Source organism: Mastigoproctus giganteus, chromosome 5 (assembly GCF_048544385.1).
Source record: "Mastigoproctus giganteus isolate SK-2022 chromosome 5, ASM4854438v1, whole genome shotgun sequence".
Classification (NCBI taxonomy): Eukaryota; Metazoa; Arthropoda; class Arachnida; order Uropygi; family Thelyphonidae; genus Mastigoproctus; species Mastigoproctus giganteus.
In genome coordinates, this window is record NC_143579.1 from 92,477,102 (window position 1) to 92,503,791 (window position 26,690).

Consider the following 26,690-nt stretch of genomic DNA (forward strand, 5'->3'; position numbering starts at 1 on the left):
CCAACTTGATTGGGTTTTGATGTCAGGAGTGTTGTCAATAAAATGGCTGAATTTTAACTCCAGTTAGGCCTACTAATGCTGGCATAGTAGGGCTAACAGAAATGTGGTGCCACCTGGAAACTGGGGATGATGAGTTCCACTATGGTATGTATAATGTATTTAGAAATGATACAGAAGATAGAAGGGGTGGGGGGGTCATGCTTATCAAAAGCAGCCTGAGTGTGAAAAGAGATTTTGTGAGTCTGAAGTTATGCCTGCCAGCATAGAATCTGTGTGGTGTGAACAAGTTGGAAGCAAAGGTATAACGAGTTAGTTGTTATTTGGTTTTTAGGTGCATCAGCAACTAAGGCCATATTGCTCCAGGGATATGGCGGTGGTCATTCCCTGATCTTACCGTATCCTCTGTATTTGGTGGTCACTGGCTCAAACCCCGATCTAATCAAGAAGCACGTGCAACGCACTGCTGCTCCTGCCCACCTGGCTACGGAGGTGCCAGGTATAATGAGAGAGGGAGTAATCTACAGACTGGAAGATTGTGAAGAGTATGATGATGGTCTCTACCTGCAGATGGAATGAGTAAGCAAGTGTAAATTTCCTATTATGAGTTACTTTAATCTTAGCAAACAGCACGTGTTTTAACTTCAGAAAAGGGGACTTTGACAGTTTAAGATGCTATATGGCATCTATTAATTGGACGGATTGCCAAGTGAGGGCAAATACATTTTAATTATGGAATATTTTTAATGCAAAAATCCCAGAAGCCATGAATGCATACATACCATTAAGAAAATAATACAAGAAGAGGATGCTAAAATAGATGACTGCAGAGCTGTCCAGTCAAATTGAGCAGAAAAAGATAAAATGGGATAGTTACAAGGCAACAAAAAGTACAAGTTGATCTGTAATAGCAGCACAAATAAAATTTAGGGAGGCCAGTCACTATGAGAGCAAAGAATGGGGGCCAAGGAATTTTTAATGTATGTGAATACAACAAAGAAGAAAGCTAATCAGATAGGACCCTTGTGCAATGGGTGTGGGAAAGCCTTAGTTAACTCAGCTGATGTTGCGGATCAACTGAATAGGTACTTTGCATCTGTCTTTACTGATGACAGACCCTTTGTGGTGAGAATAGGCTGTGCGAGTGAAACTGAGCCATATATAATTAGTTATTTTGTAATTACAGATGACTGTTTATTAGAAAATATTTGAGCATAAAGGCAAGTAAAACTCCTGGAGTAGATGGCATATATCTAGTAAATTTGAGGGAGACTCCATTGGATTGGATTGGAGAAGTACCAACATATCGCCAATAAAGGCGGTTTTAAGAGTGATGCTGGTAACTACAGACCAGTTAGTCTGATTTCAGTGATCTGGGAAAATCTTAGAGGCAATGATTAAGAGTGCAATCCAGGGACATTTAGATAGATATGGCATCCTGAAGGACACACACAACATAGTTTTGTTAAGGGAAAGTCACGAACTAACCTAGTAAGCTATTTTGACATTTACTCATGAGCTGGATTTAGGGAACAATTTTGATATAGTTTATTTGGATTTTAGCAAACCATTTGACTCATACCTCATGAGAGGTTGCTGTATGAGGTAGAACAAGTTGAGAGTGGGGTCACCCAAGGATTAGTTTTTGGACCACTTCTCATTTTCATAAATGATATCGACAAATCAACAGCAGATGTGATGTCAAAGTTTGCATACAATGTAAAGATTGGCAGGGTCATTAATGATCAGTGCCAAGCAGCACTCCTTCAGGATGACTTGAACCGAATTCAGAGAGGGTCAGAGACGTGGGAGCTAGGTTTTAATGTAGCAAAATGCAAAGTCTAACATTTGGGGAATAACAACCCCAAAATAAATTATACACTTGATGGGAGTGAATTAAAAATAGTGGAGGAAGAAAGGAATCTGGCAGATGATACAGGCAGATATGAAGTTTTCTGAGCAGTGTTGATATGCAACCTGGAGAGCCCATGGTGTCCTATCGATGATTAATCGAACATTATCCTGTAGAGATAGGGAGTTCATAATCCCACTTTATAAGACAACTGTAAGACCACATTTGGAATACTGTGTTCAGGTGTGGAGACTTCATCTGAAAAAAGACACTGGGCTTCTTGAAAGGGTCCAAAGATGGGTAACTCAGATTTTGAGATCGGCAAAAGGGCAACCGTACGAGGAATGCGGGCTACAAACCTTAGCAACCAAGCATCTCAGAGGGGGAGGGGGGGTTAGTAAAATGAATGAAGGTAGAATTTTCACCATTATAAAGAATTTCAGAACTAGGAGCCATAAATTTAAATTACAGAGTTTGAGGTTTAGATTAGATTGTAGGAAGTTTTCTTTTAGCCAGTTAGTCATTGATTGCTGGAAAGTTGCCCTCACAGGTAGCTGAGGCTGACACTTTGAATAAATTCAAAGGTCAACTGGTTAGTTACCTATATGAGGAGGGAAGCATGTAATTTGTATTTTCCTATCTGCTTGGTTTTTTTTGCCAGGCAGCAAAAGCCTGTGGCTTTCATGAACTATATGGCAAATACCATTACTATTACTAAAATTTTAAATTTAGTTTACTTGCTAAAATTCAATAATTCCTCTTACACTCATATGACATAAATAAGGTAGCCCATTCATTATCATTGATAGAATTTGATATTGTTTATTTGTTTTAAAAGGCCACCTATCTTAAGTAAATGTCAGATCCATCTTATTTGCACCATGTATTAACTTTCATACATTATGAAATGCTAATGTTCTTTTGGCAGTTACTGAACTATGATTAATCAAGGTTAAGCTGCACATTTAAGAGGAATGAATACTGGCAGGATGAAACAGTTTACACTGCAAAACAGAACTTATCTTGCATGGTGAATGTGTACTAGGTTACAAAATAACTGTCATCAGAAAATTTTTGATGCATGTTAAATAATACTATCACTGGTGTAATATGTTTTTCAAAGCAGTGATCAACTGCATACTCATATTTAGCTGCCTGCTATCACTGCTACAATTGTTCCTTGCACTGAGAAAATAATTTTGAAAAACAGGTGCACTACAGTGCTTTTACATCAGAACTATTCATGAGCATTGGAATATGGGATTATTCATAACCGTTTGATATTCAAAAAAGTGTGCACACAATAAGTGCCAAAGAAGTTAATGTTCAAACAGAAGGTACAAGTGAATTGTGCACATTTGCACTAGTTTGAACTGTATTCCTTCATCCCCGAATCAAAGTAGTCAAAGGAGTGGCACCATTAACATTTCCTTAACTTTCAAAGTAATGGACATTTTTTTTTTTTTTTTTTTTTTTTTTTTTAAGATGCAGGAGGAGTAATCCATGTTCATTTTGTGCCATGACGTTTGATAATTAATGTGCAGTAACCTGCATTGTGTACCACCTAAAAATCAATTTTGACAATGATAATGCGAACAGTACTGAGCATTAAAATCATGAGTTATCTTCCTCACTGACTGGAGAGGAATAAAGAACTCAAGTGTAGTGACTGAAATAGCTATATGATCAGCCTACATCTTTCTGTGTTCTTGGCATTAATGTGGCAATGCACCTTGAAAAGGAGTAATGGTACGAACATTGTCACATGTATACAATTTTTGTAAAAAAAAAAAAAAAAAAAAAAAAAAAAACACAAACAAACAATAACAACCCAAACTACTCTTGTACATTATATGCATATGTTGCATAACCAAAATTTAGAAAATCTGCAATATAAAAATTACAATTCTAAACTGTTTTATTTTTAAAGAACTCCACACAATTCTTTATCCTATACCAGAGATTCCCAAAGTATGGAGCATGCCTCCTAAGAAGTGCACTTTTGGACGAGGGGCTGTTTATATGAAGCACATTTTTAACAAAATACGGACAAACCATCCCACTAATTCAAGTATGAAGTTATTTTATTTCAATCTTTGAAATTAAATGTAGTGAACATATATACATTGCTAAATTAGGTGAAATCTGTTTATATGCATTGTTCTGGTGGCATGAAGTTTATGAAATATTTTAGTGGAGCACATGGTACAAAAGTTTGGGAACCTCTGTATTATACTACAGCAGACTTGAATGTTTTTATAGTTATATTTTTTTTCATCTTATTGTACCTTTCTAGAATCTTTATATCTTTTAATACTTTTACCACCAAAGGCATGAAGTCTGAGAGGTAAGGAATGGAGTAGGCTCCTAAACAATGACACAGTTCAGACAAACACAGAAATGCACTTGAACTCAACTGCAGATTAAGATCTATTTGGTTGATGATGTTGATGACGACACCAAAGACCTAAATAAGAAGAGTAAAATAATCACTTAACAATTTCATTATGATAGTGAATTTATTGGTGAAGTTAGGTGCTTGGTATATTTTCCAAATTTGAATGCAATACAGTAGACTCTCGATGTTCCGGGATAGATGATAAAAAAAAATTCCAAGATAATTGATTTCCCAGTTAATCCAAAAATACAATAAGTTCCCGACATATGTAAGTGATACGTTCTCGAACTTCTTACGTATAAGTTGAGTTTTACGTAACTTGGGAATGACTAAAAAAATATTGCTACTATATCCTTGATATGCCAAAATTGCAAAAACCACATAATATCCTCAGAAGAATGAAGAAAAATAGTTATATATTTTTAATTAGTTCAATTAAAAACTTTATCTGGGGACAGCGGTGAAGTAGTGAGAGTGGCACATAAGAAAAGAAAACATAAAAAGAAGCAAAAACACATGTTATTGTATTGTAAAAACTGATCTATATTTCGTAGCCTTGGTTATTAAAGTTGACCTCATTGGTGCTGATCGCTTCACTGCTTCTCATATTTTGTCTTTCTCCTTTATTGTGTTCACCGTTGCCACTGACAAATCTGAATTTTGTGCGATATTTGTTAATGTTTGGCCATTTTCATACATCCTAATTATTTTAATTTTCTGATCCAACTCGATCGCTTTCCTTTTCATGATAGACTTACTAGTATCGCTGTCACTTATTCTCTTAGTCAGCACCATGATAATGGTCAAAATGAAATTTTCTGAAAAGAACTTCACAGGGTTAAGGCGAAAACTCAATATTATCACTCCACGCAAGCTCACATTTTACTAAAGTACATTTCTGGAGGACTTCCATAAAACAATAAAAACAATTTGCACTTTCCGGGTTACTGGGGTTTTCTGTTAGTGAAATTAATTATATACGGGTAGTAAACTCAATCTTATTGCATTTGCGATAATACCAATATCTGGAATTCTGTGAGTTGTTACATTATGGTAAAATGTGTCCCCCCTTCACTTGAAATCTTTAGTCATATAAAAAAATTATAAATAACTTAATGTAAGCCCGAAACTACACAAGTTGTGGATTTGCTGTATCGAAAAATGTTCAGCAACCTACGTAAAAAGTATGGCGATAGATAAAAAAAAAACTTACCACATACTACTCGCATGTCAAATACGATGCTTCCCTTTATTTTTTACAATGTCGATTTTAAATCTAATAGCTTCCGTTTATTTTTTACAATGTCGGTTTTAAATCTAATAGCTTCCCTTTATTTTTTTTAAAATGACACATATGGTTTGGTCACCAACATTATAATGGTTCTTTAGAGTTTTAACGGATGCACCGTTTTCAAACTTTTGAATAATTTCAAGTTTTTGTTTAATTCTCTTGCGTTTGCCCATCATTTTCCCGATTTCTAAACACAAAAGACAAAAAAAAAGTTACTAAAAAAAAAATTCCTACATTCCTGACATAAATAACAAAACGAAATTTGTCCTTTTGTAGTGTGACAGAACACAACAATCAACGCGATGCATTAAAACAAACTAAACATTTGGTCTCTCTCTTTTTTTTGAGCGGCGGGTGTGAAGCCAGCAGGGGTTCCAAGATAATAGGCACAATAATCTCCTAACAACGACTTATAACGCCGCTTCTTGTCACTTATTTACGACTTGCAAAACATCTGTTTATATCTATTCTAGTTATTACTCAAATTTTATGATTTCTGGTTGATTTTTTTATTATTATTATTTTTAAAATTTTGCGTATTGATGTGTCCCGGTTAATCCGATCCTGGTAAAATCGAGAGTCTTCTGTATATTACTTTCTAAAATTTCTTTTATTAAACTTGGCAAGTCAGCATCTTTTCATGAACTTAAATAAATCAAACATTTCTTGTGATGTTGTTGGGGTGGGGGGGGGGGAAATGCTGCCTCTTCAAACAATTTTAACTAATTTTATAACTTAAGTTGCATTTGATTAACTTTTGAACATTCCTATGAGCAAGTTGTGACACTCAAAATTTGATATTTAATCTGACACTGAAAATTTGGGTTCACAACTTAATAAATATGTTTTTTGTCACAAAAAACAGGATAATAACAAAAATATTATGAAAATTACATATAGCTGCTTTTATGTTTTTCATGCTGTAGTAAGGTGACACAGACTCATGAAAATTGCATGTAATGGTACAGCACAGTTAGTGCATAGCATTGTTTCACACATAGCTATATTAATTCAGAAAAACGTTAAGTTTGCAAAAGGGCTTCATTATATTTCATCTCACATTATGAATTACTGACTATGACAAACATGTTAATAAAAATGTCAAAACCTGTAAATTCCACGAAAAAAACCAAGGAAGCAGGTAGTCCCCTGGTGGTGCCCTGAACTGACTATACAGCAATACCTCGCACAGTGCAGTTAATGCGTTGGAAAAATACTGCACTGACTGAATCAGCACTAAATGGGGAATAGTTTCAATGGGAAAAATAATGATACATGGGTATCATAAGGATTTTTTTATAGTAGAAATAATTATGCATGATTAGTTAGAAAAATAATAAATACAAATAGTAATGAGGTAGACTAAAAACAAAATTAATTGATATACTTTATTTTGAAAAATAAAAATAATGACAATTTTATTTTAAAAAAAATGAAAGCTAGATAATTTTACTGAGTTGCACCATTTTGTTTTTCTTCTTTTCTTTGTGGAGTTCTCAGTAAACTGAGGGGCATTTTTTAATGCTCATCAGACATTAATGCTACGCTCTAAGTCTGGATCATGGTTCATAATTAAGTCTGAAGTAGTTTTCACTGCCCTAAACATTAGTTTTTATAAGGGAAATTCTTTTTTTTTTTGCACTTTACTAGCTCCTTCGTTACACTCTGGACTTTCTTCTGCTTCCTCATATGCCAGTTCTTGGTCTAAGTTAAGGAAAGTGTCATTATCGAGAGATTGAGAATATGCGTCAATGCACTCTCGAGCAAGACGACTGGGCTAGCCAGCTGGGTAAAGTGCCTGCCTGGCAACCCAAAGGTCGTGGGTCTGAATCCTGCCTCAGGCTTTGATCAGAGTAAAATGCAAAAACTTTGGGTGGTGCATGATGTCCACAGAAGCCGATGCACCAAAAAATAACAAAAGAAAAAAAAAAAAAAACTCTCGAGCATTAGCCATTTCCAAAGACTTGAATCCAAGATTGTGTCCAATTTTGACGTCTTTGGAAACATCCTGGATTTCAGACTCAAAGCTGCAGGAATCAGGAATCGCTTGTGCAATGAGGCAAAACTTGCTTCCACACTGCTCTCATGTTACTCTCACTAACTTTCTAGCCACATTTCGTTTACATTTTCAATAGCATTTCTGATGTAATTTTTCCAGAATTTAGCCAAAGATGGTGCAGCTTCTCCAGTTGTAGCCTTCATTTCTTGAGAAAAAGTTTGTCTCAAATAATATGCTTTAAATATTGCAATGACACCTTGATCCACTGGTTGCAGTAGAGATATTGGGTGGAAAAAAGTGAATGTTGATATTTTCATTAAAGTCACAAAGTTCGGTTGGATGCCCTGGTGCATTATCCAATAACAACAAAGCTTTAAAATCCATGTTGTTTTAATGCAAATTTGTGGAGATCATTCCGGAAAATTTTATCTTTAATCAAATCTCCACAAATTTTATCTTTAATCAAATTTGTGGAGATCATTCCAGAAAATTTGATCTTTAATCTGACACTGAAAATTTTATCTTTAATCTGACATTGATAATGCAGATTGAGATTGAGATTGACTGAGATTGATAATGCAGACATATATGACTGCATTATCAATCTCAGTTGCAGATTATAAACTGCATTATAGTGAATCCCATACTGACTGAAGTAGCACTGTGTGAGGAGGTATTGCTGTACTCAGAAGGGTGCACCAGGCAAGGAGACATTTTCAAAAGAGCCAGAACATGTTGGTCACAAACTGAGGTGGATGCACTGAGAGATTCTTACAGAACTCTCAGTAATCAGTATACAGCCCTCATTAGAGACAAGAGAAAAGAATTCTGGAGGCACTTGTCGGAACTACTGGAAACTTGGGGAGTTGTCTACAGAATAGTGACCAACAAGCTGCCAAGAGAAGTGTCTTAGAAACTATTGTCAAACCAGATGGAACCCCAAACCTGTGTTGGGCAGAATCTGTAAACAATATCTAGACAGTATTATTCAGACTGAAACTGGGGACTATACTCCACTTAGAAATTATAAAAGAAAACACTGACTATGACAATGACAATGCCAATACGTTGTTTACTATACAAAACTTAGAAATAAAACTATCTAAAACCAAAAACAATAAATGTCCAAGTTTTGACGTTGAGATTATCAAAAAATTAGCAGAAATAGCACCAGACAAATTAACAACACTATATAATAACTGTATGAAAGAAGATATATTCTCAAAAACCCTGAGGGTCCCAAATCATATAGACCAATAGCCTTACTCTCTGTACTAGGGAAAATATACAAAAGACTAATATATAGCAGATTAGCTCAATACTACACAGAAGCAGGTTTACATTCCAACAGTCAGTATAGTTTTAAGCAGGGCAACTCTACAGAGGATGCTATACACCACCTACTGACAACAGTTAAAAAACTCGGAGGAGAAATATATGCTGGCAATCTCCACTGACTTTGCTGTGGCATTTGATTCACTCTGGTGGCCTAGTGTCCTTAGGAGACTCCACCAGGCAAATGTCCCACAAAACCTCTATGAGGTAATAAAGAGCTACCTTACAGACAGAAGTAGTAGTAGTAGTAGTAGTAGCATGTGATGCAAGAAAGCAACTGTATGAGCTTATGCAGCATCAGCCAAAAAAATAAAAAATAAAAAAAATAAAAAAAACCACACCATTCCCTCCAAATACCTGTCCAGTTCCTCCTTAAATTTATTTAACCTGTCAACTTCCACAACGACAGATGGAAGTTTGTTCCAGCAATTAACCATCCGCTAGCTAAAGGCAAATTTCCGCACATCTATTCTACATCTGTCTTTTCTTAATTTGAATTTATGTCCCCTTAGGTTCGTAATCTGAACAAGTGGAAGGATCCCATCAGAATTCAGCATGCTCAACCCATTCAAGGCCTTATATACCTCAATCAGATCACAGCATAGGTGCCTAGTCTCCAGCCACTGAAATTTGCAGAACTTAAGCCTCTCTTAGTAAGAGAATCCCTTCATTCCCCTCACCAATCTTGTTGCCCTTCTCTGTACACGCTCAAGTAAATCTGCATCCTTCCTAAAATGAGGCCTCCAGACATGTACGCAGTACTCAAGGCATGGCCTGACCATTGCCTTATACAGAGGGACAATCACCTCCTTCTCCCTGCTAGCAAAATTCCTACATATCATTGACAAAACACCATGACCTGCCCTGGCAGCCTGTCTGCAGTGCTCAGAAAACTTCATATCTGACTGCCCAATTACTCCCAGGTCTTTTTCATTTTCTACCACCTTAAGTGCAGTACCACACACTTGGTATGTTTCTCTGGGGTTACTTCTACCCATATGCAGTACTTTGCATTTGTCAAGGTTAAACTTCAGTTGCCACTTCTTAGCCCATCTGCCCAAATTATCTAGATCCTGTTGCAGTAGCACACTGCCATTACTGTCATTAACAACTCTGCCAACCTTTGTATCATCTGCAAACTTCGACATTAAGCATGATATACCTTCATCAATATCATTGATAAATATACAAAACAACAGTGGACATAACACCGAACCCTGTGGGACTCCACTAATAACATTAGTCCACGAAGAGCAGCACCCATCGATTACCACCCTCTGTCTTCTCCCACTTAACCATTCTTTTATCCATTGTAGCCACTTACCCTTAATATAGCATTCTGCTCCAATTTGTACAATAGTCTTCCATGCGCAACAGTGTCAAAAGCTTTCCTGAAATCCAAATATATGATATCAAAATTATTTTTTGCATCCAGTTCCTTTGTAACCACATCATAATATCCTATCAAATTTGTCAGACAAGACTTTCCCTTAACAAACCCATGCTGTGTCTGAATTATTGCTGCAGTCTTGTCTAGATGATCCTGCAATGCATCTTTAACCAGCGACTCCATTATTTTACCCGGAACAGAAGTTAAACTAACTGGTCTGTAATTACTCTTGTCACTCTTCAATCCCTCTTTGTGAATTGGGGATACATTTGCACATCTCCAGTCCGTTGGGACCTCCCCTGAATCCAAGGATGCTCTCATAATTATGGCTAAGGGTTTGCTTAGTTGCTTTGCCACCTCCTTTAATATAACTGGATAGATCCCATCCACCCCAGGTGCTTTTCTTATGTTTAACTTCAACAATTTCTCCTCCACTTTGCTTTCAGTTACAGTCAGTCCTCGTATAGCACGATAGTTGTGTTCCTAAAAACCTTCGTGCAATGCAAAATCGTGCAATATGAACAACAGGCCCTATGGGAAAAATAGGGTTAGGTGCCGACCACCCAAGATTGAACACACATTTGTAACCAAAACATTACCAAACACAATAAATACGTAAGTATTTTATTACGACTATTGCGTAATAAAATATTGCTAATGCTTTTGCTTCTATTGTAAGCAAACTTTGTTTTTTGTTTGATTTTCTATCCAAACAGATGACAGCCGTTCCATCTCTTCCAATTCTTGTGTCTTAATCTAATGGATTTTAATTACACTTTGAGTTGTTTCTGCTATGAAAGTTGTTTTTATTTTCTCTGCATTCTTTGTAATTCTCGGCGTTGCCTCATTTAGGTCTGTAGCACGTGCAATATTTCATTTCGCTCAAAACATTTTACAATTTCATATTTTTTCTCTAACGACAGAGGCGGACTGGCCATAAGGCCTTACCGGGGAAACACCGGTTGGCCCGAGGCCGGTGTGATTTTGGCCATAAACGCTAGTATGAGGCCACTATAAATTTTCCCGGGTAAGAATTTTTGATCCAGTCTGCCTCTGTTTATCGATATTGCTTTTCTTTTTCTCTCTGAATCTGTAGTGTCTTCACCAGGATGCTTCCTTTTCACACCAATACTTAAAATACCTTTTAAGTATTTTACTAATTTTTAGGGAATAAAGCACAATTACAAAATGAGGAGGCACGCTTGATACACATAAACAAAGCTGCGCACGTGTAGCAACTGAATAAACAACACCGTTAAGGCAGAGATACACTATTAACACCTCACATTTTACTAAAGCACATTTCTAGGGGTTACTACCATAAAACAATAAAAACAATTTCCAGTTGCGTTTCTGCTAGTGGAATCTGTTGTAAACTGGTAGTAAACTCCATCTAATTGCATTTGCGATTATATCGATAGCTGGAATTGTGTTGGTTTTTACGTTATTATGGTGAAATGTGTTTCCCCTTCACTGATATAAGAAACATAAATACATTTTCAGAATCTTCTTTTAATTCCTATCGTGTTGCGTTCGGTTGGGGTGATTCTGCGTTCGACTGCCATTTCTTGTAAACACAAAGGCGAATCGTGCATAAGAGAATTCGGTTCGTGTTATATAAGATATCGTTCCCCTATTTATAAATCATGTATGATCAAATTTGTATAATGTAAACACGTGTTATATGAGGACTGACTGTATTACAAAATCATTAAGTATCCCGCTGCAATTTGATAACCTTCTGCCATTTTCAAACCTTAATAATTCCTCATGTGTGAATGTAGATGCAAAATACTCATTCAGTTTGTTTGTTATCTGAGCAGGATCATCAACAGTCGAGCCATCGATGTCAAGTGGACCAATCAGATTCATCCCCTTCCAGTACGCACAAGGTGACACGCCCTGTGTAAAAAGGTGCCCGCATGGTTCAAATCCTTGGCCCTTTCTTGTAGAACATTGTTCTGGATGAATTTCTGGCCTTTGTGGATGAATTGATTTTCCTTGTAAAAGGTAATACACAGGTGGTTGTAGAGAGATCAAATGCCACCCTCTTGCAGCTGCAGGAGTGGGCATAAATGCACACGCTCAAAATATTGCCTGACAAAACCAAACAAATACTTCTAAAAGGCAATTTGGACATAAGACGACCCCCACAAATCAAAATTAACACAACCATTATAAAAATGGTAACAGAATTAAAATATCTTGGAGTAGTCTTTGATTCAAAATTAACGTTTTATCCTAATTTGACCTACATGGCAAAGAAAGTGAGAAATTATGCAAGCATGATTGCCAGGATCAGTTGAGCAGACTGGGGGCTCAACACTGCACAGTCACATACTGTGCAGTGTTCCAACTGTTATCACCTATGGATCCAGTGTGTGTGGTTCATCGGCTTGGCCATAGTAAAAAACAGGAATAAATTAGAATCAATATTTCTCACTATTACCAGAGCATGTCGCACAGTAAGCACACCTGTGCTACAGGTGCTGACCAGAGCTCTCTCACTTTACCCTGGAAATAGCCAAAAGAGGATTGTATTATAGACTTAAAAAGGGCATACCCACAGATTTTCTGGGGATAGCCCTTCACACAGCTAACAATATAAAGTCTGAAAGAAAAAGAATAGTCACAAAGTCCATAAGCTATGGCAAACAAATTGAGAGCAGAAAACCAGAGGCCTGGTTACCAAAAGGTTTCTGCCATGGGTGGCAATGGTAAGCTCAAGGCCACTACTTAAGTGGTATGCCCCTGGACTTTTCACAACATTTATATCGACAGGTCACAGCTCCCCAAAGGCAAAACTAACCTCCTTAGGGCTGACTGATGATCCAACGTGCACCTGTGGCGAGAGTGAAGACTGAGCACACATTCTATATGAATGTATAATTTATGACATCCCCAGAACACAGCTAATAGCACAGGTTGGCCCCCTACCCAGGAGAGAATAATATCTATTCATCATAGAAGAGGAAAATTATAAAGCCTTCATAACCTTCACACAGAAAGTATTCAAAATGCACAGAACTATCCAAAGAAGGGCAACTGTTCCCCAGCAATTAAACAATAATCAATAGTTAAAATTGCCCATGTCTTCCACATGCCCAGACAATGACTTAAAAAAAACTGTTAGGATAGCGGTGTTCTGTGTCCTGACAGAAACCCGACACCAAATAAGTAACCATGTAGGGAAGGGAGATGTACAGGCAGCCAGGGAAGCAGATTAGCTGAAAAATATTAGTAAGCTAGTAGCAAGGGGATGCAATGTAGAATGAAAGAAGAAGGAATGAGAGGAATAAATGAATGAAAATGAAAGACAGAATGAATGAGCTGCGCACTGAGTTAAAAAGTGAATTAGAAATTATGGTAAAAGAGAATAAATGTTAGTTTTGGCAAAAGAGAGTGGCCCAGCATGAGGGATATTTATGTTATTGTTATTTTGGTTTTTAGGAGCATTAGCAACTAAGCCATATTGCTCCGGTGCAGTGGTCATTCCCTGACCTTTCCGCATCCTCCGTATTTGGTGGTGACGGGCTTGAACCCCGGTCTAATCAAGAAGCGTGTGCTACGCACTGCTGCTCCTTCCCACCTGGCAACGGAGGCGCCCCAGCATGAGGGAAAGAAAGAGTGAATGAGCGTTATGGTGAATGGTAACGAGTGAATGTAATTGGCCGAAAGAATACTTTTTTTTTTTGTTAGTTGTTGGCACATCGCTTCTGTGGCCATAATGCGCCTCCCAAGGTTTTTGCATTTTACTGTGATCCAAGCCCGAGGCGGGATGCGAACCTGCGACCTTTGGGTTGCCAGGCTGGCACTTTACCCACCTGGTCAGCCTGGTCAGCCCCGAAAGAATACGAACTTAATAAAAACTTACATTATTACTTTATATATACTAACAAATACTAACAATACAAACACTATCACTGCATTCTCACCTGGCCTGCAAAAGTTTGCAGCTAGGCCTGCACCACAACTGAAGAATAACAGTAAGCTGAGGTGCCCAGAGAGTGCAGTGCAGATAGCAAGGGTCAAACAAATTAAATGAAAGCCAGAAGAATGAGAGTGTAAGTGTGTCAGAGAAAGAACACAAACCATAAATATTATAGTCAAGTACACACTAACCCTGGTTTTAATCTTTAATATTCTTACTTATTTAGCTTAATTATTATGCATTAGTATTATAATTTACATTATGCACCAATGCATCCCCCCCTCCCGGTGGTGTGTGAGAAAAAAGATAAATGGGTGAGTGAAAAAAAGAATATACACATATAGTGATACATTGATAGTGTGAAGGAGAAAGTTGTTATTATTGAATCTATGGTATACATAAAAATAGATGACATAACACAACTCTAAAGAATTAGAACAAATGAATAAAATAAGATAACATATTGCTGTATTATTCACAATTTCAATGTCTTTATCAGAGGTCATCCACCAAAATTATGATAAAGAGGGCAATGTGTAGGCTTGGAACACGTGCTGTGAAATGAGTTTGAATTTAGCGGTAAAAATAGGGCCAAATAAGGTATGCCAATAATTATATGTATAGCATACAGATCATGGAATGACCTCACAGATTTAGGCGCCTCCGTAGCCAGGTGGGAAGGAGCAGCAGTGCGTAGCACACGCTTCTTGATTAGACCGGGGTTCGAGCCTGTCACCACCAAATACGAAGGATGTGGAAAGGTCACGAAATGACCACCGCATATCCCGGAGCAATATGGCCTTAGTTGCTAATGCTCCTAAAAAAATCAAATAACAATAACGACCTCACAGAGGCAAGAAAGGAACAGAAAAATTGAAGTAAGGATGAAAAAAATGGGCTAGGGTTAAATAGGAATAAACAAGTAAGGAACTTACCGTTACCATGTAGAACTGAAAATGGATAAGATGGTGTCTTGTATATTTATGTATTGTGCACTAGTGGTTCCTAAAGTTAGAGGATGGTGGTAATAGATGGAGAGAGAGAGAAAAAAAAAAAAAAATAATAAAAAATAAAAAAATACTGAGAATAATGTTGAAAAAATTGTATGTATGTAGCGTAATACTTGAAGGACGCAAAAGGATATATAGAATTGCTTAAAGAATGTATGGATATGATATGTGTGATGATGAATATACTGCCCAGGATAGCTAAGGATTATCATAGCTTACAAAGTAGTAGTGAATAGGGGCTAAAACTTTATTACGGCAAAGAATAAGTTGGGTAAAGGAAGAGGTTAGCATCTGGATGTTGCGTTCGTAAAATTATGGCTCACGAGAAATAAGATAAAGGGACAAAAGAAGGCAGAAAGAAAGATAAACAGATGAGCTCCAGTAGTTTGGGATTGCAAATTTCATTCCTGTAGTTAGGATCCTGAACGAATGTCTGAAAGCGTGTCCCTTGTGTATTTAACGTCAGTCATGTGGGTAAGAAAAGAAAATAAAGAAATAAACTATTAAAATATATACAGAGTTAATACACTGTATTGGCCAATTGGTGGGTACAAGTTATCTAAGTTTTAAGACACCACAGAGGCCAAGTGTATTACATGCAGTTCTCGCTTTACAAGTTCCTGGGTTTACAAGTTTTTTTCCCCCCAAGTATCAACAAAATCGAAAATATGAACATTAATTGCAAAAAATGAATGTTAAACATTCATAAATACCACATTCCAAACCACGTATGTGGCTATTCAATACAGTGCACCCCGGCTTTACAATATTAATCAGTTCCAGAGACACCATAGTATCATTAAAATACCGTAATGTGAACCCAATAATACATTGTTTTTTTTTTTTTTTTTGGTAATTTGTTTCAAGATCTCGAAGTTGAAATTTTCGCTGTATAACTAAGCTATTTATCTCTCTAAAATGCCATTTTTAAGGTCACCAGCATGACCTTAAGGCCACATAAAAGGTCTTGAGCGTGGTTTGTAAATTGCAGTAGCTACCAATTCAAATCATTAAAATGCACTACACTTTCATCGTCATCATATGTTCCGTTAAAAGAATAAATTTTGAATGCCTTTGTGATATTTTTCTAAAGCACATTTCTGGAGGTCACTACCATAAAACAATAAAAACAATTTGTACTTTGCAGTTTATTGGGCTTTTCTGTTACTTACTGCAAGCAATTATAAACAAGCAATTATAAACTTGATCTTCTTGCATTTGCGAAAATACCGATAGCTAGAATTGTGTGGTTTTTTACGCTTTTATGGTGAAATGTGTTTCCCCTTTACTGAAATATTCAATTGTATAAAAAACGAATAAATTTTCACAATCTTATCTTCATTCCTTTTTTTTTTTTTTAAAGCTTCATAAACTTGTTACTCCATGCAAATTGTGTTAGTTGCAATTTGTGTGTGCCGTTAAAAAATGTTTATGCATGCAATCGTGAAATTTATAATTAAAAGAGGAGATTATCTTGGAAACAAATGTCTCTTGAAACATTTCTGAAGAAGAAGACTCCTTGTGCAACAAACCAATGCGTGCTGAGCCAATAATGAGTGATCAAGTGTGCATTTAGTCGATGATGATGAAGAATAAACATCTTTAACATTTGTAAGTCATAAATAATTTCTATATTATTATAATTTACTTGATTTTACAGGCTATGTTTTCATTTCTTTCGATAAATCAATCATTGTTTAAACATAAACTAATTAGCTAACTAATTTCATTGTTCAGAATGTAATCCCTATTTTTAACCTTATGTCTATGGGAAATAAATTCCCGCTTTACAAGTGCGCGCTAGGAACGAATTAACTTGTAAAGTCGAGATCTACCTGTATACACACACACACACACACACACACTATGTACAGACCTGGTAGTTAAGGAGGAAATAACTTCAATTATTTCCCCTTTAGATTTTTATATTTGATAGTATTGAAGGCTTTGCTAAAGTGGTAGTAGAGATATGGAGGAAAATGGTTATTAATCATTTTTTTATATATCATTCTGATGTTATTAATGGTTATGTCCTTATTTACTATAGATAGTTGCTACCCTAATGCATTGTGCTAGGTTAATGCTGGCATGCACTCCTTTATATATGTTGGAGTGCCACTGCATGAGGTTGACAACATTAAAATTAAATGCGTCAGATTTGTTTTACACGTTGAAAGCTGCATTGCAGCTGTCTATTGTAATATAGTGATACAGAAAATTGGCTGCAGTATCATTGCTGTTTGTTTTTTCTAAGTTCACTTCACAAGTTCACTTCCCATTGGTGTAACATTATTCCCTACCTCCTTACTTTTCTCAATGACATCGTAAAACAGACTATAGTGAAATTATAGTAATCTTATAATACTGTGTTAAATCTGACTTAAAAATGAATAGCAAATGCTTAGAAAATGGTACTCACCTTGTATAAATCTGCAATAAATTTTTTGGTAGATGGTGGCTAAATTCAGGTTGGAAGAAGCATTAAAAAGAACTAAGGCGGTGAATGGGGTGTGAAAACAGCAAATTTCAATTTTGTTCCCTTAATATTGTATCACCCCATTCCCCGCCTTAGTTCTTTTTAATGCTTCTTCCAACCTAAATTTAGTCACCATCTACCAAAAAATTTATTGCAGATTTATACAAGGTGAGTACCGTTTTCTAAGCATTTGCTATTCATTTTTTAGTCATCATAAAACAGTTAACATCTTTTAATGGTGATAACTGATGGAATTAAGTATAAGCAAACTGAAGTCTTAATTTATAGCTACAAGGAAAGTCAGATATTAAACATAATGTGTAAGTTAGAATTTTGACAATGCAAGGAAAAACAGGAAGGAATTTATGAGGGAGGATACTGAAAAGTTCATGGTCTCATATAGAAATAATGATTTTTTTTTGCTTCCTGAATTGTCCAAAATTACAACCTCTTATGGGACTAGTGCATTCTTCCCTTGGTCATTCATTCCCTGTAGCCAAATGAGCATAGGCTCTAGCATCGAGGAGGATGTCTGTGTCCATGTGATTACATTCTTTCCAAAACAAGAATTCTTTTCTTTCCTGAGACACACAATCTCTCTCATGAAAACAGCAAATTTCAATTTTGTTCCCTTAATATTGTATCACACAGAGAGAGAGAGAGAGAGAGAGAGAGAGAGAGAGAGAGAGATATCTGTGGCACAATTATATTCCACTAGTGACATTCAGATTTACATAACAAGCAACAAGACCATGGATGTTACAACCTGGATTAATTTCCTACTGGAGGAAATTAATCCTGGACTAATTTCTGTAGGAAATTACTCCAGGTCATAACATCCCTGATAATCTTTTGTTTTTTATATAATCTTCTAAATGAGATGGGGGGGGAAACAACTACAGAAACATTCTCAAAATAACCTTGCCTAAATCTCTCTCACATATTATTTATCCTTTTACTTTATTTCTTTACTACCACATTAGCCTCAAGAATATCAACAGCACAACCAACAGTATTATTAGTGCTTTTAACTGGATACCTTCTACATGTCTCATTAGTTCCATTGTTGTATGCTACTGTTAAATTATTATTGCAAAGCAGAGTAACTTTTGTATTATTCAACAAAACTTTACATGATTTATTTCTCTAAAATACTAAGAGATGAAAATCTCAATCTATCTCCCTTTTCTTAATTATAATTATAATAATAAATATGAGAGTTACCTCAATATCCAAATAGGAGATCTTTTTTCAATTTCCGGGATAAAATCAGATAAATTAAAATTACATTAAATTAAAAACACCAAATTTAAATAAATAAATAACCTAAATACTTCGATATGCTCATATTTCCCGTACGTAAACCCTCCAAGCACTGGAACACACTGACATCAACCAGCCCCAGACATCAGATAACCCAAGCACTAAAGAAGACTGAGCACATTTCCGTCAAAAATAAACAGTGTTTTAAAATGCTTAGTCTTATATTATTAAAACCCAAATCTCCTTTGAAGGGACCAAACTTTTCGTCTGCGAGACGTTTCACCAGAAGGATAATAATACTGACATCTCAAATGTTCCCCCTAAATTTAAACGTTGATATGAGAGATTATTGTCAATTGCGTATGTGCACAAAGGCCTACGAGTCTGAGATTATGCAGAGACAACGAACGTTAATAGAATGTTCTCCAATCATCGTTTCTACTAAACTACTTATAGCAGAGTCTGTAGAAATGAAGATTCAAGAACATTTTATTAACATTTGTCATCTCTTCATAATCTCAGCCTCATGGGCCTTTGTGCACATGCCGATTGACAATAATCTCTCATATCAACATTTCAGATTTCAGTATTATTATCCTTCTGGTGAAAACGTCTCGCATACGAAAAGTTTGGTCCCTTCGAAGGAGATTTGGGTTTTAATAACAGAAGGTTAAGCATTTTAAAATAAGGTTTATTTTTGACGGAAATGTGCTCAGTCTTCTTTAGTGCTTGGGTTATCTGATGTCTGGGGCTGGTTGATGTCGGTGTGTTCCAGTGCTTAGAGGGTTCACGTACTGGAAGTATGAACATAGAGGTATTTTAGGTTATTTATTTATTTAAATTCAGTGTTTTTAATTTAATTTATCTGATTTTATCCCAGAAATTGAAAAAAGATCTCCTATTTGGATATTGAGGTAACTCTCATATTTATTATTATGATTTATTTCTATATATATAAATGACATGTTTTCATTTCTGCATAAAATTATCATTGCCAATAAATCTAGTATAAATGTTACCTTTAGGAACTTCTCTGGAGCATCCTGTCCATAAGTTTTACAGAGTAGCTTTAAGCTGAAAAGAGCTGTCTGACGAGTTAAAATGAGTTCTTCAGTATCTTTGTTGGTATGTGGCTGCTGTTCTTGTATCTCTTTCCTGTGGACAACTTTCACCAAAGGCTTGATAAGAGCTAAGAGTGCTGATGACTAGAGGCAAACATTATTTTAATGAGTGACAGCAATATATATAAAAAAAAATAAAATGGTAAAAAACTAATTAAAATAATAAAATTAGTTTAATTATTAGAAAAACCACAAAGGGTTCAAATATTCTTGAACTAATTCTCAACCAAGGATCCAAATAGTATCAAAATATGAGAGTTCAGGAACTGATAACAGGAAGTGATCATAATGTCATAAAATGAGTAGTATCCAAAGAGGTAACGGCCTCCGTAGCCAAGTGGTCAGGAGCGGGAGTGCAGTAGCACACGTTCTTTGAGTAGACCGGGGTTCAAGCCCCTGGTTGCTGAATACAGTCGATCTGCCAACCCGCACTGGACCAGCGTGGTAGATTGTGGTCCATTTCCCTCAGCATGAATTGTTGAGGAGGCTTCCATCCTGCAGTGGATTGATATTGGCTGCACTTTACTTTTTTTTATCCAAAGAAATTTAGTTGGTCAAAGGAAATGGGGGGGGGGAGATACTGATAAATTATGAGAAGTGATTTTTCCAGTTGAGAAATAAAGGAAAAGGCATCAGGCCATATGCAAGCTACCAAAATGGATGACAAGAGAGCTAAAACTTTTAATTGAGCAAAAGCAAAGTGTGAGACAGTTACAGGCTATAATGTGACACAGCTTCATAAAACTATAAGAAAATATAGAATAAAACAAAAACGCTTACACAATAAGACTAGAAAAAGCTGAATATGAAAAATAGCTGGCAAAATATATCATATTTGATATCATATACTTGGATTTCAGAAACACTTTTGATACTGTTGCACATAGAAGATTGCTGTACAGATTGGAGCAGTGTGGGCATTAAGGGCAAGCTGCTGCTATATATAAAGGATTTGTTGAGTCGGAGAAGACAGAGAGCAGTAATCAGTGGACATTGCTCTTTGTGGACTAATGTTATTAGTGGAATCCTCCAGGGTTCAGTGTTGGGCCAATTCTTGTTTTCTATATTTATCAATGATACTGATGAAGGCATATCAGGCTTAATATCTAAGTTTGCATATGTTACAAAGGTTGGCAGGGTGGCTAACGACAGTATGCTACTGCAACAGGATCTAGAAAAGTTAGGCAGATGGGATCATGGGGTTTTGTGAATGATATACAAGAATTCTGCTAGCAGGGAGGTCATTATCCCGTTGTATAAAGCAATGGTCAGGCCACATCTTGAGTACTGCATACAGGTCTGGAGGCTTCATTTTGGAGCTACTGGAACGAGTACAGAGAAGGGCAATGAGATTGGTGAGGGTAACAAAACAGTACTCTTACCAAGAAAGGCTTCAGCTCTGAAAATTGCAGCATCTGAAGACCAGGAACCGGCAAGGTGATCTGATTGAGGTGTTTAGGCTCTGAATGGATTGAGCAAGCTCAATGCTGGTGGAATTCTTCCTCTCGTTCACTCACTCACACACACACACGCACACGCGCACACACACACACACACACACAGGGGGGAGGGCATAAATTCAAATTGAGGTAGGACAGTTGCAGAATAGATATGCAGAAATTTGCCTTTAGCCAGCAGGGAATTGATTGCTGGAACAAACTTTCATCTATTGTTGTGGAAGTTGATAGCTTAAACAAATTCAAAGAAGAACCAAACAAACTATTGGAAAGAATGAAGAGGTAAAATGGGAGGTGTCTTTACTGCTAATGCTAAAATGCTAAAGAGCTAAGAATGGGGGAGGGGGGGAAAGCTTTACTCATATATGAATGCAAAAAATCCAGAGGGTAAATTCATTAGATCCCTTACAAGATCAAAGAGGTGGTATAATGAATAATCCTACCGAAATAGCAGCCAAGTTGAACAAGTATTTGGCAACAATCTTTACAGAAACCAGAATGGAACAGTGGGGAGGGGGGGAAATGAAGGTCAAGTTTAACTGCTGCTAAAATAATATCAGGGAAGTTATCACCTCCCTGATATCACTTACAGAGGCTAAGAGAGTGCAGAGCCTCAGGAGTAGATGGTGTGCATCCAGTTATACTAAAAAAAAAAAAAAAAAAAAAAAAAAACACCCCAGCAAGTAAATGCATCCAACCATTAGTTAGAGATCCTCACAAGATTCAGGGATTATTCCCTTAGCCTGGAGGAGAAGTGCCAAAGTCTTCCCAGTACATAAGGAAGGAGCTAAAGAAATTATGACAATGATCAGTGAGTTTGACAACTTCTGGTTGGTAAGATTATGGAATTAATAGTTTAAAACATAATACAGGACTATTTTGATAAAAACTGAATCATAAATGAGTCTTAGCATGGTTTTTGAAGGGGAAATCTTGCTTGATAAATGTGTTAAATTGCTATGATGAAGTTGTAAAACAGATGGAGGCAATAAAAAACTTTGATATTGGAGAGTGATTCTGCATAATGTTTATTATAGTTTATCGAAACTAAAGTTAATATTTGTGGGTGGAAAAGAGAAAACAAAATTATTACTATACTTATCAAATTATTGACAGATATTAACTGTATTACAGTGAATAAGGATGTAGCATGCATTTCATTTCTTTCTTTCTTTCTTTTTTTTTTGAAGCAGAAGTTACTCACCAAATAACAATCAATACTGTGACAGTGGGCCACACTTTGCTTTTAAAACAGCTTATATTCTACATAGAATAGTTTCAAATAAATCCTGACATCTTAAGAGGAATACCGAAATTCATGGAGGAATGCTTCAAGCTCCTTGAGTAATGAAGGTGAAGAAAATCTGCTTCTCACTCTCCTGTCAAAATATACCCATAGTGGCTCAATAACATTTAAGTCTGGTGATTGTGAGGCCATGCAAGATGCTTAGCTGCAGGTGTATGCTCTTCAAACCACGATTCGGCACATCTTGCTGTATGTAATGGAGCATAATCATCTTGAAATTTGTCATTGTTTGTTGTAAACAATGTTTGCACCATGCGATGAACCTGGTCACTCAGAATATCAAGGTAAAGTGGCAGTAATTTGCACATTCAGTGTGGATAGAATTTAAAGAACACCAAGTTATTGCTGCTCAAACCATTGTTGATTCTTCTCCATGTTTCATGGTTGGCAAAAGACAATCAGGATGATGCGCTTCCTTTGACATTTAGCATTAGCATTAGTAGAGGCATATGATGCAAGAAAGCAAGCTTATGCAGCATCAGCCAAAAAAAAAAAAAAAAAAAAAAAATCCTTCCACTTCACCCCTCCGTTCATTTGAAATACCTGTCCAGCTGAGCCTTAAATTTATTTAGGCTATCAACTTCCACAACAAGGGATGGAAGTCTGTTCTATCATCCAACTACCCGCTGGCTAAAGGCAGATTTCCACACATCTATCCTCCACCTGTCTTTCCTCAATTTGAATTTATTTGCCAAATGTAGACTCTCCATGATGTTGGAAAAGGTTGAATGATGATTCATCTGAACATATTCACACTGGCCAAAATTTTTTTTTTATTCAGGTATCAAATCAGGCTGCATTTGCTTTGAATAACAACATGTATGCAGTGCGGCATGGATTCTATAAGGTGTTTTGGTCTAACTGCAATCATCCTTCCAGCAAAATATCACATGACTGTGACAAAGTTGAAGGAAGAGGGCTTTGTTGCCAAATAGCTCTCTCCAGCATATACCTCACATTCTCAATAGGATTGAGATCAGGTGAATGTGAGGTCCAGGGAAGATAATGGAAATCTGTGTTAGCCTTCAAACCATTCTTGCACGATCCTGGCATGATGTGCTGCTGCAGTGTCATCCATAAAGTGGCCATCACCTTCAGAATAAAAGTAAGTGTAACGCTGCAAGTTGAAGTATATCTGATACAAATTCAGGTACTTCCTGGATGACACCTTCCACAGATACTGTCTGCTGATACCTTCCACCAGTATCAGCAGACCCAGTCCATGCTAACAAAACCCATCACACTCTCTGCCTACCATCAGTACAAAACAAACTGTATCATAATTTGCCTCACATAACTTTTTTCCATTGTTCCACCATCAATCACAATGTTCTAAGCACCACTGTAATTGGATTTTTCTATTTTCTCTGAAACAAGTGGCTAATAGGCAGGCAATTGCTTATTAAGAATTGAAGGAATATCCAATTTATTCAATTCCCTGTGCAGGTTGAAATAAGGCAGTTCTGGGCTTAGTTGAATTCAGCTATTATTTGCTGCACACTGGATGTCCAATTTTTCTGCACAGTCTTCCTTAGAGTATGAGGGCAATGTTTTGAAGTATTGTTTTTCTGTCACATTTATGCCTTTGAGATGTGAAACTGCTTGCTTTCCAGACATTAAAAACCTTTGAGAAACCATTTATGCCTTTCTTTTCTTGAACCATGGTGCCTCCGTAGCCAGGTGGGCAGGAGCAGCAGTGCGTAGCACACGCTTCTTGATTAGACCGGTGTTCGAGCCCATGACCACCAAATACGGAGGATGTGGAAAGGTCAGAGAATGACCATCGCATATCCCCGGAGCAATATGTTAGTTGCTAATGCTCCTAAAAACCAAAGGGGCACCCACTAAATGCCCCCCCCCCCTTTTTTTTTTTTTTTTTTTTTTTTTTGAGTTTTTGATCATGCATTTTCCCCAATCTGGCTCCAGATTACTGTTGAACAGCCTATGCAGTCTTTATACTCAATGATTGTATTCATTTACCACTTGAGCTCTGTGTAAAAGCATCATCATCCATGAAAATTAGGCGCCTCCGTAGCCGGGTGGGCAGGAGCAGCAGTGCGTAGCACACGCTTCTTGATTAGACCGGGGTTCAAGCCCATGACCACCAAATACGGAGGATGCAGAAAGGTCAGGGAATGACCACCTCATATCCCTGGAGCAATATGGCCTTAGTTGCTAATGCTCTTAAAAACCAAACAACAACAACAACCACCATGAAAATTAATTTGGAACATATGGCACTTCTGAAAAGCCTCACACAGAGCCCAAATCTACATTCGGCTCAGCAGTGTTCACTCTAGAGACAGTTTTGTTTGTATAAAGTCAGATGAGTTCTCTTTGAAATGCAAACAATGGTTGCATTGCAGAGTTCCCTTTCCTAAAGCCTAATATAAACAGTCGAGAGAGAGAGAGAGAGAGCCATGTTATTCTTTGATAACCATGAAATCATTATTCTTTACATGTTCAAGGTTCTAGCCACCTTGACATACAACTGTCCTGTTATCATCTTGCCAATAATCATCCAGCATTCTGATTTTTCCAACCATCACTACACAAAGAAAAGAGCAATACTCGTGTAGAATGAACTTTTATAACCAATCTGATTTGTATGTTTCAGGGATTAAAAACTATATTCTGACACTGATATTTATCATGATAAAAAACATAGCAACTTAATTTTTTAAAACAATAATAATAAAATAAACAAGCAAGGAAAAAGGACATTTAATTTAAATATATAAAAGCACTAAAATTTTCAGTAATGAAAAGGGAATCCAAAGTAGTTAAGTTGAGATATTCATAAAAAATTAGTACACTTCTTTAACCCAATTTGAATTTTTTTTTTTTTTTTTAATTTATTTTAAACAGTGAAATATAAAATGCCCTACCAAAATGTAATGAACACCAGTGCAAATTATGCAAACCTCAACTTTGTAGTCACTAAGGTAGACAGGAAATCTACTTCAGTAGTCCACTGGTCTGTAAATTAAACAATGTCCTTAACTCCGAAGTGGGCAAGAAAAAATTCAAATGAGCAGGCATGCTGTTGCATTGTGTGTGACATTCAATATACAGTTTTTTTTTTTTTTTAAAGGCAAGAAATATTTTAATATGGTGCATTTATAATTAAATTTTTTATACTGACACAATATAAGCATTAGCAAAAAAAAAAAACCCTCTTTCACCCATCCATTCACTCCAAAAGTTTGTCTAGTTTACCCTTGAATTAAATGAATCACTTATAAGTTTATCAAGTGGAAATCTGCTGTACACCAATGGAAACAGTGAAAGGAGTGAAGGTGGAGTTGGGTTTCTGGTCCATAAAGATTTTAAAAACAACATTTTGGAATTCAAAAGTACATCACCAAGGGTGTCAAGACTAATACTCAGAGGAACAAGCTAAAGATTATAATTATTTATGCACCAACATCGAGCCATGATGATGAAGAGGTTGAAGAAATGTACACCGAAATTGAGAGTCTTCTAGATGAGCAGAAAACCCACTACACTATTATTATGGGGGACTTCAATGCTAAGGTTGGAAAAAGGCAAAACAGCGCAGAAAGAAGAACTATAGGAAATTTTGGAATTGGTGAAAGAAATAAAAGAGGTGAAAGACCTGTGGAATTTGCAGAATCTCAAGGACTGTCAGTAATGAACACTTTTTTTAAGAAAAGGGTGAACAGAAAGTGGACATGGAAGAGTCCAAATGGATTAACTACTAATGAAATCGACTTCATCCTCACTAACAGAAGATATATTGTGAATGATGTTACCGTCCTGAATAAGGTAAATGTTGGAAGTGATCACAGAATGGTAAGATGTAAACTTGATATAGATGTAGGAAAGGAAAGGAAAAAACTG

General features: G+C 36.5%; 1 protein-coding gene across 1 annotated transcript in view; it reads right to left on the reverse strand.

Annotated features, from left to right (window-relative positions):
- l(2)k09022 (HEAT repeat containing 1 homolog l(2)k09022) overlaps nt 1-26,690 on the reverse strand; it is a 447,482-nt gene that overhangs the window by 98,751 nt on the left and 322,041 nt on the right. The window contains exons 32-33 of the mRNA XM_090374601.1: nt 19,962-20,147; nt 4,138-4,316 (exon numbers count right to left, since the gene is read on the reverse strand). Coding sequence (XP_090230727.1) covers nt 4,138-4,316; nt 19,962-20,147 — 365 coding nt within the window. The remainder of the gene's footprint in view (nt 1-4,137; nt 4,317-19,961; nt 20,148-26,690) is intronic.